This window comes from Patagioenas fasciata, chromosome 15 (assembly GCF_037038585.1).
Source record: "Patagioenas fasciata isolate bPatFas1 chromosome 15, bPatFas1.hap1, whole genome shotgun sequence".
In the NCBI taxonomy this organism is placed as follows: domain Eukaryota; kingdom Metazoa; phylum Chordata; class Aves; order Columbiformes; family Columbidae; genus Patagioenas; species Patagioenas fasciata.
In genome coordinates, this window is record NC_092534.1 from 10,117,743 (window position 1) to 10,130,487 (window position 12,745).

A 12,745-nucleotide genomic window follows, 5' to 3' on the forward strand; every position below is an offset into this window, starting at 1 on the left:
GGTGCAAGCTGAGCACACAGCACAACAGTAGCATCCTTATTCCTCCTGAATTTCATTTGATAAAATGCACAAGCAATATTGAGGGCAGGACCAGAACCTGAATTTTCTGCCTACCCTTGAATGCCCTTGTAACTAGGCTGGAGAAATTGCTTTAGACAGTAGCCAGGAGGGCTGACAGATATTTTGCATTCATGAAGGGAGAGAACCATAGGGTACTTCACTTGGTGTGATTTGGGGGTTTCTGTATACGTGTCCTGCTCTGCTTGGACATCTATTAAGTTTGAAAGTCTACTGACTTGGTGAAGTGGTGATTTTAGACATGCAGGAGTAAAGAATGGAGAGCTCTGAGGGTTAGTTATTGCCAGCCCGTGAACAGGTTGCCTTTTAAGACACCTGTGAGGAACATGATCCACAAAACTGCGAAGATGCAGAACTTGCGTTCTTGCTGGTTGGGTTGTGTTTGTACCACGTAGCAAACGCTGGTGCCGTGGCCAACCCGGCCCGGCCACCTCCTGTCGCCAGCTGCCACAGGTGCTGCCTGGCCCGCATGAGCCTGCACATCAACCGCACGCTTGGGAAGTGGTTTGCAGACCACTTCTGAGCAGGTTGGTGTAGAGTTCTGTGGCCTATTGGATGAAGAGGTGTCATTTCACAGCTCTGGCTGAAGCCAAATATAACTCTGTTAAAAAGAACACAGACTCATCAGATGCGAAATGGCAGAACAGCTGTAGATGTCATAGCTTCTGGCTTTCAGCTGAACATATGGCATAGAGCTGGTGTAGCTGACTAGAAAAATCACTTTTAAATATTGACACTGCCTTTGATCTTTCTTTTTTTTAGGCAGTGAATTCTGTCAAATTTGAGTAGCTCTATTTTGGTTGGAGGTAAAATCAAAATAACTATGGATTTTTGTGTTTGTTTTTTAAGCTAAATAAAACATTAAGCATGCTTTCTTTTGTTTTTAAAGCTATCTCTTTTTTCCAGGCCCTTATGACTTCAGAAACTGTGAAGGTTCTAGAAATTCTAGTCACTGACAATGCTATCCTATTGTGAAAATGCTTATAGTTTCAGGAAAGAAACAACCAGAAGGATGCAACTTATTAGAGATCCTGTTTACCAACATTTACTGAATGTTGTCTTCTGAAGCAGGAAAAAAATACCTTCAGCGTGGGCAGATTTCTTGGCTCTGGCATGTGAGAACACGCAGACCTTTGTTATGTCCTCAGGAGAGTTGTTCCTGCATTGTTGTCTGAGGATAGTGGGTGGTGGTCCAGCTCTTCTGAGGAAAAACAAACACTCACAACAATAACAAAAAAACCACCACCAAAACAAACACACCCCAATACACCAGCAGCACAGCATTGAAACTTGTATGTTAGAATTCAGAAATAAACTTGTTTTTAATTTGTCCAAATGTCAGGATTTAAATATCACTTACAACTCATATATCATAATGATTGTCATGTATAGTAATAAACTTTTCTAATATGTGTAAGTCATAAGGATCTTTCCCAATAGATGGCCCCTGATTTTTGTTTTTCTTCCCTCTTTGGGGGTGGGAGGAGGGAGAGGACCGTGTGTTTTTGTGGAAGGGGGAATTTGGTTTGAATTAGGCATGATACAAACACTGAATTGAAAACTTTTGAGACAGCTCAGGCACCAGATGGTGCTCAGCAGCAAGGCAGACTTTTCTGTTAATATACTGCAACTCTGTTAACATCGAGTTTAGACTTTAAAAGTGAGAATTCTTCTGTTTAAAGGCCAGTAAGCTTTGGAGTTCTAAAGAGTGCCAAAAAAGGTACCTAATAAATTAAATTCTCTGGACATCTGCGTGTTAAATAGAATTCAATTGGTAGGTTCCTCATAGGTAGCATAAGCTGGGTTTGAAGTTGGGGATGTTACCTCACCTATTGTTGCCAATATGAGTATTTTTAAGAAAGTCGCATAGTTCCTGAAGCAAGGAAATTCCTTTTGCATCTCTAGAGCAAGAGGGATGGTGCATTTCAGAACTGGTTTAAAAGCGGGTGAACATTGTCATTTCAGAAAAGGGGATAAATGGAATAGAAGATAAATAGTAGCTTATATAATAACATGCTCTGTCTTGCAATATAGATTTGAATTGCTCATAAAAGATGCACTCTAGATATAGCAAGGACTTCACAAGTAAATCTAACTCTATTAAAACTGATCTTTTAACATTGTATAAATACTTTCTAGGTGTTTGTTTCCTACCAATAAATATGCAGTGGGCATATGAATTGATCTTGCATCTGGTCTGCTTCAAAATGAGAAACTCCAAAGCTTTTCTTCTGGGGTTATAATACCTAGTAGATGATTTGAGAGACAAATCAGAATGAATGCCAAAACCATAAGATTTGGCATACAAAGGACTGGACAGATAATTCATAATCCCTTTGTTCTGAACGCTTTGATGTTCTGTGCCTTTGCAGTTAATACTCTGTTATTCTTTTAAGCTTTTCTCTCGATCATCCTTTAACGTTCATAAATCTTACTTTAATAAGCCTGAACTCGGTTGCCTCTTAATCTACTAACTGAACAACATACTGGAACATCCGCAGTGAAAGAATCAATCTGTCATGCCACATCCTGAACACCGTACTCACATGGTAACCTCCAAATTATTTCAGCAGCATAAGTGCTAAAGAGCATCTATTCAAACTAACTCCATCCCTTACAAAATAAGTAACAGATATGGTATTCTCATGCTTGATTGGAAACTGGCACTTGATCCTGTCTTGTATTTTGATCCTTTAATATACCGTCTATAGTTATTTAAGTATAATCCAGTTATTGTGTTGTTCTGTAATGATGACCTAAACCAAAGAAGTCGAGGAAATTGTGTTCAACTTGCTTATAGTTACTTAGCTGCAGTTAATTATGTCTATGTGCTATTTTACAAAATGCTCTGATATTACATTGTTTGAGGCTGTAAGCATTTTAAAATGGCTTTAAGGGGTCAATAGCTGAAAATTTAGATGAGGACTAACTATATGTCCTTTTGCAAAGTTATAAGTCTGAGCAGTTGTAGATACAAAAAAAATTCTATGAGCTGTGCCTGTGAGTGTCATTCAGTGGGAGGTACAGAGACCCTGCGATTCTGTTTGACTATTACAACCCGGACCATGCCTTATCGAATCAAGAGGTCTTCCTCAGCTTTATTAATCCTTTTGCCCTCCCTGTTTTTTAAGTGCTTTGCAAACCAGCAGGTTCTGTATCATCATCTTCATACCAGAAATGGTGCACATCCTGCAAAAGCACAGCTTTTCCCCTAACCTCTGCACTGGTTACTGCAAGTGTGACTAATCTTGTAGGAGAGGATACAGGGCCTGATTTTGATGGAGTTTTGCACTGGAATAAGTAGAAGTAACTATGTGCACCCTGGAGTACTTCCCATGCTGTGGCAGGGAAGGGGCAGCAGTGTCAGTTCCGCGGATTTCGGGAAGGGCAGAAGGGAGAGTACTCAGTTTCCAAGGAACTAATATTTGGGATATAGAATTACTGGAATTTTCCCCCATAACAAAATACATATAAATAAACCTAATAAGTCATTCTCTCTTTCCCTTTTGTATGGTAACATCACTTAAAGTGCCCGTTGCAGGAAAACAAATTCCATATGTAAGACTGGATAATAACCCACTCAAACAGCCAAATTTCTTGGATGGCTTTGAAAAATTTCCCTCTTGAAAATAACCTCCTCCTTGTTTGCTGTGAGGGACAGTTGCGTTGGAACTATTCTTACCATGCTGTGTTGTTTGTTCCTCCCAGGAGTTCCTCGGCTATGCTTCGCTCACTTTGAAAGCGGTCTTCTGTCAGAGAGGCTTGGTTGCAGGGAAGGAGCAGCAGACATGTTAAAGGCAAGGTGGCCAAAGTCAACTTGATGGTTATCCATAACACTGGTACAGGGAATGAGTCTGCCATGACCAAATCACTGCGTTCTCTTCAGACCTTCAAAGTTTCCACTTGGATTGGGTAGCAAGCTACAGCTGTGGCCTGTTCCTCCTTATAGATGGACCTAGACCTTTATCTGTTCAAGTTTATTAATTGGATAGAACTTAGAAACTTTCCAAGAATTTCCTCTTGTCCTTGTCTGTGGCCCAATAAGAGTTACAGGGAACAGCTGAACTGAGCTACCCTTATTTTACATATGCCATTCTCTGGCATGTGACTGTTACCTAACCAGCAGCAATGAATGTTTCAGTGTGCCCAAATAACATAGCTCCATGTACTGTGCTCATTACTAAAACACGAAACTTATCAGTGTCCTTGCCACATTGGCGGCGCTCTAAGATTTACGTCACCAACACCTCATTAGGAACCCTGTAAACTGTGCTCTTCGCTTAGCAAAGATGGTTTAACAAGTCCACAGTATGCTTAAAAAAAAGTATCTTGTTTGATCAGAAATTGTCTGGCAGTCACTACTTGGGTTTCTAGCAGAACCACACCGTCTCATCAGGACAGCCAAGCAGGGAGGGCGGGCGGGCTGGCTGGGAGTGGCTGGATGTTTTAACCTCCTCACTAGGCATATTGGCCCGTGATATTTATTTAATGTTAGTAATAAGCATTTTGCTAAGGATGTGGTTGGTGTATGGAAGGTATAAGTGAGGAAGCTGTTGTCAAGGAATTTGAAGGGTTGCAGATGCATTTAAACCCAAGGAACTGCATTTTCTCTAAAATGATGGGAAAGAGTAAGGACATTTTCAAGTGGGGAAAAGAGGGGAGGATAGAGGAGGAAGAGGTACCCCAAGCTGTATGAGCAGGAGCAGTTGTGAGGATTTGTGCTTTGTGTGTTCCTGTGACAGCACAGCTGCTGAGCTATGTGACCTTCTAACATTTGAGCTCCACCTTGTTCACTGCATTGTGCTTTTACCATATTAGCTGCCGCTTATGCTAAGGTGAGCTCTTCACGGCAGTGGCACCTCTCCTGTGTCCGTCTGGCACGCTTGATCCCACATGTTCTGGCAATCATATAACAGATGAACAGCAAACATCTGAATAGCTGTTATTATATTATGCTTCTGCTTTCCAGCCATGGTATTGCTGTGCCACTTTTAATAATTCAGAAGTGACGGAGAGGTGGGGGAGTGAAAGGGCTGCAGCAATCTTTGTTTGTCTCTGTAGCATGTGACTCCTCCTTGGTGGCTCTGTGGTTACCATGGAAACAGGAGAGGGATGGCACCGCACCGGTGGGACCGGAGTGGGACTTGTGGGTCGGCTCTTTTGCAGCTGCACACCTGCACAAAGGGGACAAATGAGCGCTCGCTTTCCTCTGGTTTGGTGCCTTCGCCCCTCTTTCCCTCAGTAGTTTGTGGAACTTAATTATTAAACACATGATGGTCCCAGATGTTGGTGTAAAAAGGCTCTTTAGGGTCTTTTCATTAGTGATTCTAGTGAATATGTGCAGTGTCAGAAAATGAGCATTTCTGGTGGTCTGGAGGGGTTGGGTGGGGTAGTGTAGGAATATGATCATGAAATCTTTCACTGGTATAAACTGGAGTCCTGGTTATAGTCAGCCTGTCACTACTGGAAGGTTTTTTAATATGTTTGAAATGCAGTGGCACTTTAGGGGATAGATTTACTGGAACAGACTAAGGACCACTGACATTTGCACAGTGCAGCATTCTCTGTTTTGATCGAGGCTGAATCTCATTTTTAGCAATTAGAAATATATATATATATAAAAATCTATAATAAATATATATCCTAATCACCTCTCGCGGTAGTTGTCCTGACCTGCATAAAGCCAGTGTTGAAAGCCAAGAGAGGCACACATGAGGGAAGGGGAGCAGCCCCCTGCGTCTCCAGGTTGTCATTAGAGCTCCCGTTGGTGGTGCGGTGCGGGCTTTGGGAGGGGCAGGACGGGCAGGTGTGGTTGCTTCACATGTTTTAGGGCTGTTTAAGCTGCCTAATCTACTAGTGTTAGCTGTGCTGTTTTACACCTGTGTTAGGTACTTAGATTTTCAGCAATTATGCTGGAATTGCTGTGAAGGAATGACGGAAAACTTCTTTTACCTAGCGATTAGAGTGGAACTTGGTGACTGGCTTGAAAAGGACTGTTGGACTATTCTCTGACTACAGGCAGGAGGACTGTTCGATTCAGTATCTCTGCCCATCCTTTCAATTACAGACTAGGGAAGGTTAAACAAGATTTTGTGTAACACCTTAGTTTGTTGGCAGCTGCCTGGCAACTGTTTGCTTGATTGCTTTAAATTGGGAGCAAGGCAATAAAATACCATGTAAACCCACTCTTCTTTTGAATTTCATGGCAAATAAATACTCTTTTTCCACACTACAGACTTCTTTTGAAGTCTGCGTTCATCAGAAGATTTGTCACTGTGGGAGCAAGCTATGAGGTTTAATTTACTTCTGCTCAGTGTATGTATACAAGTGAGGAATTGCTGTATAGTGAACTTAGACTTGAATGAAACATATGAGCACATAATGAGGTTGTTTCTCCCAGCTACCTTTGTGGAACTTGAGAAATAGTTTGCAAACCTTCTCTTGTGCTCCATTTGCCTCCATAGAGTTTGCAGGCTCAAGGTACAAAACCTTGACTATGGAGTATATCTACTTCAAGTTTGTAATCCATGAAGCAGAGTTAAGAGAAAATACTGAATATGTGCTAGCAAAAGCTTAACCATACAGTTCAGTGTTTTTCCTCCAGATGGCAGATCCTGAAATTTAATTGCTGATGATTTAAAACTCTGATTTAAGGGGAAGAAAAAAGAAAAGAAGAGTAGAACACCACACTTGGGCACCAGAACTGATGTTCAGGAAACCCTGCTCTGAGTGGTTTCTTGCAACTATTTTGTATCTTTAAAAGGGATGCTACCCTGGTACTTTCAATTGGGAGAATTTTGCTATTTTTTTAATTAAAAAAAATTAAACGGTTTTTATTTTGAGTTGTGGGTGGTTTGGGGGGGGTTCTTTGAGAAAATCAGCCTTTGGAGAAGTAGATGTTGACAGCAAAAAAAATGCACTGAAAAATAGTAGTTCAAGGTGGGGTTCTTTTCTGTTTCCTCTAGATATGGCACTGCCAGGTTTAGCGTTGGTCCTGAATCTGGCATGTTAAATGTGCTCTTGTTAATTGGAAAACATCTTCAATATAAACTGCAAATTGCATCTCTAGTTGTTAGTGTCCCTTTCTAATAGATGGTCATCTATAGCAACTGTTCTTCAGTTCCAGTTAACACACAAAATGGAACGGAGTCCAGCACAGTGGTTCTTATCAGTGCCGCTTTTGCCAAGGTTAACAATGCACTAAATTATTGCCACTGAATTCAGGAGAGGTCTCTGAAGTCAGAAAACATTTATCGAGTGTGTGATGTCATTTTATGATGTCATTCTTTAGAACTGCAGTATAGAGAAAACTGACTTCTACTGTAAGTATAATGAAGTTGTTGTTAAATCCTAGTCCTGCAGAGTGATTTGGATTAATTTCCTGTTCCGCGATCCTGCAGTGAACGGCCTCTTTATCCCCAGACTACAGAAACTACTTATTGTGTTGTAGGAGATTCTGCAATGTGTGTGTGCTTCAGGGAGCCTGACTTTTCAGGACACGTGTACTTCTTCCCTCTGCCCCAGTAGCTGATGGAAAATGAAAACATTACAGGCTATGAAAAAGCAACTGAGAAACAGTTCATGGAAAACTCTGCTGTAGAGGTGTGGGAGCTGTGCAAGATTGCTCAGGTTTGTGTAATCCTGGTGCACAGCAGTGGTGTGATTGCTCTGTGTCTGGAGTAGAAAATACCTGTTTTGTTGGTTCTGTAACTGACACATTTTTAAAGGATTTTACTTCGACTTTCAACTGAAAATTCATCTCTGAATCTTTCAGTGGATGAATATGTAATTAAAGGGATGTATTTGAATAAGGCTAAAAATTCGTAATCTAAACAAAGGTTACAGGGGTGCTCGAACAGGACGGATTCAGTGATGTTTTGCTCTTGGCTCTTCTCACCCTCTAGGAGTGTATCAGAAGTGCTCCACCTAATCAAATGTGATACTCTGCCTCCTAACCCAATGATTCTAAGCTCAGAGCTGATTCTGCTGGTACTCATTGCTGAGGTGTAAGCAGACAGGGTCTGAACACTCATAAAAATTGGCTCCAGGGTGCTATGAGGTGATGATATTGAATTACTTCTTTATTTCATCTTGGTTTGTGGTTTATTTTCTGAAAAAGAAGCTAAAAAGTGTGACAGTCTTTTCTCCCTCCAAAAGACATGCTAAACCTAAGCTTCCAAAACTTATTGTAATTGTTTCTGAGTTGCCCTCTTGTTATAGTTGACCTGTTTAAAATAAAAATATTTACTTATAATAATTTGTGCAGGAAGATGTTGACTTTCATATTATCCACTGTTGTTTATCACTGCTAATTTAGATAAAGGACAGTTGTGGTTATTTAGGAAAACAGTTCAGAAGCAGCGACAACACTGAGAAATATAGGACTTGATGTTTAAAAGTCACTGGGAGAAATGGATTTTAATCTCGCATGTTAATTTTGGATTAAAATTCTCTAAATAAAGAGAACTTCACTATTAAACCTTACTAAAAACTTCCTTATGAGCCTCAAAAACACTGATTTTAAAACAGATTTTTTGTTTGTTTAACAGAAAATACTTAATTTTATGTAAAACTTTATGGTTCCCATACCAGTCTTGTCCTTTTTCTAGGATATTTTTGATAGATCTTTTGTGTAGGTATCCCAGTTCATGTGTGTAGTAACTCTCATTAGCTACCAAAATAATTGACCATGGTTTTGCAGAGAGGGATTCTTAAAGAGTTATTGTCAATAAGTGGTTTTTTTAATGTTCTTTAAAAATTGGTATGAATTAAATGCAGTTTCTGCTCCAAGACTTTGAGGATTAAAGCTGTATTTACAGTTGAGGGGAACAGGCATTAGACAACTAAAGGCATTTTAGGGGGCTGGAGCTCATTTTTGTTAGATTATAAAAGTGTTTAATCTTGCACAGATTGGGGAGTGATCCTCTGTACAACTCAGCTACCACTTTAGCTGATATTGGCAGGCTTTATAGGGGTGCTTTATCCCTTTGATTAGACCTTGATTGCCACTCAAGAGCCAGATACAGCTTGCAGCCATTGCACTTCAACTTGTGCAAGCGTATGACGGAAGAACATGAAGATAGATGTTTAAAGCATGCCTCCCCTGTCCTCGGCGCTTGAAAGGCTCATTAAGGTTCATCAAAGAAAGAATCCCTTATTTTTGGACAATTCTGAGCTTTGCTTTTCAATTGAGCACCCCTCAGAGAGGATTTTGAAAGTTTACTTGCCTCTCTGCTGTGTATTTTCAGGTGCTTTCACAGTTGGCCTTGTGCGACAGTGTCAAACCATCCATGGACGTGACAGGACCTGTATTCCTCCACGGCTGCCTCCTGAGTGGGTCACTACGTTATTTTTCATCGTTATGGGAATCATTTCACTAACTGTCACATGTGGTTTGCTGGTGGCTTCCCACTGGCGAAGAGAAGCTACTAAATATGCCCGCTGGATAGCTTTCACTGGAAGTAAGTGACCTCAACTACACAGTTGACCTGTATGCAGGATAAACTGGTGGAGTCTAAAATAACACTACAGTGTTGTCAAGGAGCAGTGCTTAGGGCTCTTACCATACAAAAGACTCCTCTTTAAATACCACATCGAAGGGAAAAATAAAAATATTCAAAAATCAATGGGTTGGAATCTTAAGTAAGTATAATTGAGAGGGTTTAGTAGTCTGTGGGCCCAAGGTGAGAGAAAGGAAGGCTTGACCCCTTTCTCTTCCTCGGATGGTGCCGTTAATTGGCCTAAGAAAATGGGCAGGCATAGAAGAGGTCAGTCCTGAATTACGTGTCTGATAGTCTTTCATGCTTCCCCACTCCCATAAATCCAGTACTCAACTGCTAGCAGAAAGAAATGACTGAAATTCCCTTTCCTAGGAAGAGGAGGCATGCGAGACTTAGTACAGTCTGAAATCCATCCCTGCTTCATGTGTCTGGTGAACACCTCATCCAGGGTTGATGCCGGCTCGGTCCTGCTTCACGCTCACAGCAGGTGTTTTATTCAGAATATCTGCATCCTAATTGGCTATGCAGGAGGATTGCCCACTGCAGAGCATCTGCTCTGCTTCACAGCGCCGAGACTTTCACTGCCATGAGTGACCCGCAGCAGCGCTTTGACTGGAGGGAGGGGACCGGCATCCTTCTCCTCCCCCTGAGCACCAGCATAATTGCTCACAGCAAAGGCTGAGCCTCCTCTAGCCAGCCCCGTGTTCCCGCACATGTAAACATATCCTATGGCTACTTCAGTGCAAAAGAAAAGCAGTTATAACGATTAAGGGGAATAATTTTCAAATTTCCTTTTCTTGGTGTGTGTTACAGGCTTAGCCCAACTGTGAAATGATGCCTTAATGGTGGGGATGACAGCATGAAAAAACTCAAAACCTGAGGGCTTTTAAATTGACTTGAATTATGACATGCCACTAAAGGTAGTGTGAACACTAACTAGAAAATGCAAGTTTGTGGTTTACACAGGCATAAATAAAGTTTAATGGAACTCTGTGACAGCTAATGATATCTAATATGAATGAGATTTAACCTTGTTGTGGGGGAGGGAATAATATTTAAAAAGCACCGAGCTTCAGCAAAGATGCTTCACTGAGGCACTTGTACAATCAAAGCCATCCTTCTGACAACTTTGCTGCATGGCATATTAAATTAGTAGTGCAGACAATGGAGCTATTGAAATGCTGTATCCATTATGATTGACTTTTATTTATTTTTCCGGTGAATGATTAAAATAGCAGACATGAGTGTTACTGAATATTCCATCCCAACTTTTCCAGTGCCCTTGTTTGTTTATGCCTATTTCATGTATATCTAATGTATGCAAGGAGGGTTTAAACTCAAAACTCCATATAAAATTAAGATGCTTACAGGGGGCTGAAGTCAAAGCTCTAAGGTAAAGAGGGGTTTTGGGGTACTATATATTAATAGTTGGAGCCATAATTTATTTACTGAGATTTTTTTCTTAATTAAGAGCTTGTATTTTGGGCTTTGCGTATTTTAATGTGGGTTTGTTGTCTGTTTTGGTTTTTTTTAAATATCTCCAATTGACACCTCCCTACATCTTTAGTTTTCTACAACTGTGATGGTTAATTCAGTCAAAAAATCTGATACCCTAAAGCTCTTTTTTCTGCAGATTTCTTTAGGCTTGCAACAGGTCCATTATTAGAAGTCCAAATATAGAAAGATATTCTTTTTATTTCAGCACTTGCCTTTTTGTTGTGAGATGTTTAATAATGAAACATATTAATTCTGGATTTTTTTCAATTTAGAATTATTCATACATCTATTAAGATACGATTGCTGTTTTGTCTCAGTTCTAAAATTCAACATCTTAACTATTCATCTCCAATGCCTACGACTCTGTGACCTTTGCATTCCTGTTAACAATGATGATGGGAAATTTTACTACTTAAGTCTCTTGTAGGGAAAGTCACTTTTGGAAAAGAAGTGAATGGGAGGAAGAACTCTTTGTTTTTCAACAAGTCAATGAGAGTGACTTCTGTTCATTGGATGGCAATTAGTAATCTATTTTAGATAGCATTAGGAAATGTAACTGTGTGGTATCAACCTGGAGTACCACGAACAGGTCCTTCCTGGGAACTGTCAGGGCTGAATGATGAGGACGTGTGTAACTCATTAGAAGGGGGCAGGGAAAACTTCATGCTTGTATTACATTTCTTCTGCAGGCAATTTCAAGACTCAACAGCCTAGTGTAGGCTGCTAGCAGATATTCTTCTTGCAGAACTTTCTAAACACAATGTAGGACATGCCGTCCCAGGCAGGCAGGCAGGGGAGTCTGCGGGGACTGCCAGGGGCAGCTCTGGGACAGGCAGCTCCCTTCTCTTCAGATGCACAGGGGTCTAGAGTAAATGACCCAAGCGCAAAGGAATCCCCCTGCTCAGCCCTTGCCTCTGACAACAGCAAGGAGAGCCTGGTAAGAGGTCACTCTTGCCTGGTTCATGCTGGAATTTATGTATAAATATATAGCTGGTGTTTTTTGTGAAGTTTTTCCTTGTAGTCATGTTGGATGACTCCAGATTTTTTTCAGCTGTGCATCTATAAATATGAATTATTGCTGAGAGTGCTCTTGTCTGTGTTGTTTAGCTAAGGGGACACATGAAGGACAGAAGTTTGACCTGTCAGTTCTCTTTCCTGTATACACTGCTAAAAGGATATACCTGAGAGATTATTCACTAGCACAGTGTTTGCATCCTTCCCCATCCATTGGTGGTGTTACTGCGCAGAAACTGGTATTTCTGGCTTCTCTGCAAAACACTTCTGTTGAGAGGAGATTTCCCTCCGCCAGCTCATACTGCATGAGTGACAAAAGTCTTCTACAGGCAAGTGCAACAGTTTTCCTTCACGTCCTGCACTGAAGAGTCTTTCAAGAATCAAAGCATTCCTACCGATGCAATAGGTATTGTCACTTTAGGCATAGATACTATCAAAACTGTCACTGCTCTTTGAGTCCTGTTAACTGCAGTACCAAATTCGTACAATGTAATGGAGAGTGGGTTCCTCCCGGCGTTCCTGTGACATAGCGGCATTAGTTGGGAGCAGGACAAATAACCTTCCTTTGGCATTGTTCCACGTTATCTCCAAAATGGCTCCTTTTTTACTATTCCTACTTCAAATTTCTCTAAACCTCTTGCTTTTTTGACAGATAC

At 40.9% G+C, this 12,745-nt stretch overlaps 1 protein-coding gene across 2 annotated transcripts in view; it reads left to right on the top strand.

Annotated features, from left to right (window-relative positions):
* The window catches only part of MOSMO (modulator of smoothened), a 31,799-nt gene that overhangs the window by 11,356 nt on the left and 7,698 nt on the right, over window positions 1-12,745 (top strand). The window contains exons 2-3 of one of the 2 annotated variants that reach the window (XR_011741424.1): window positions 9,327-9,539; window positions 10,392-10,498. Coding sequence is in view for 1 of the 2 variants with exons in the window: in XM_065851110.2 (XP_065707182.1) it covers window positions 9,327-9,539 (213 nt within the window). In the remaining variant the exon portion in view is untranslated. The remainder of the gene's footprint in view (window positions 1-9,326; window positions 9,540-10,391; window positions 10,499-12,745) is intronic. The other variant, XM_065851110.2, reaches the window with a different exon arrangement.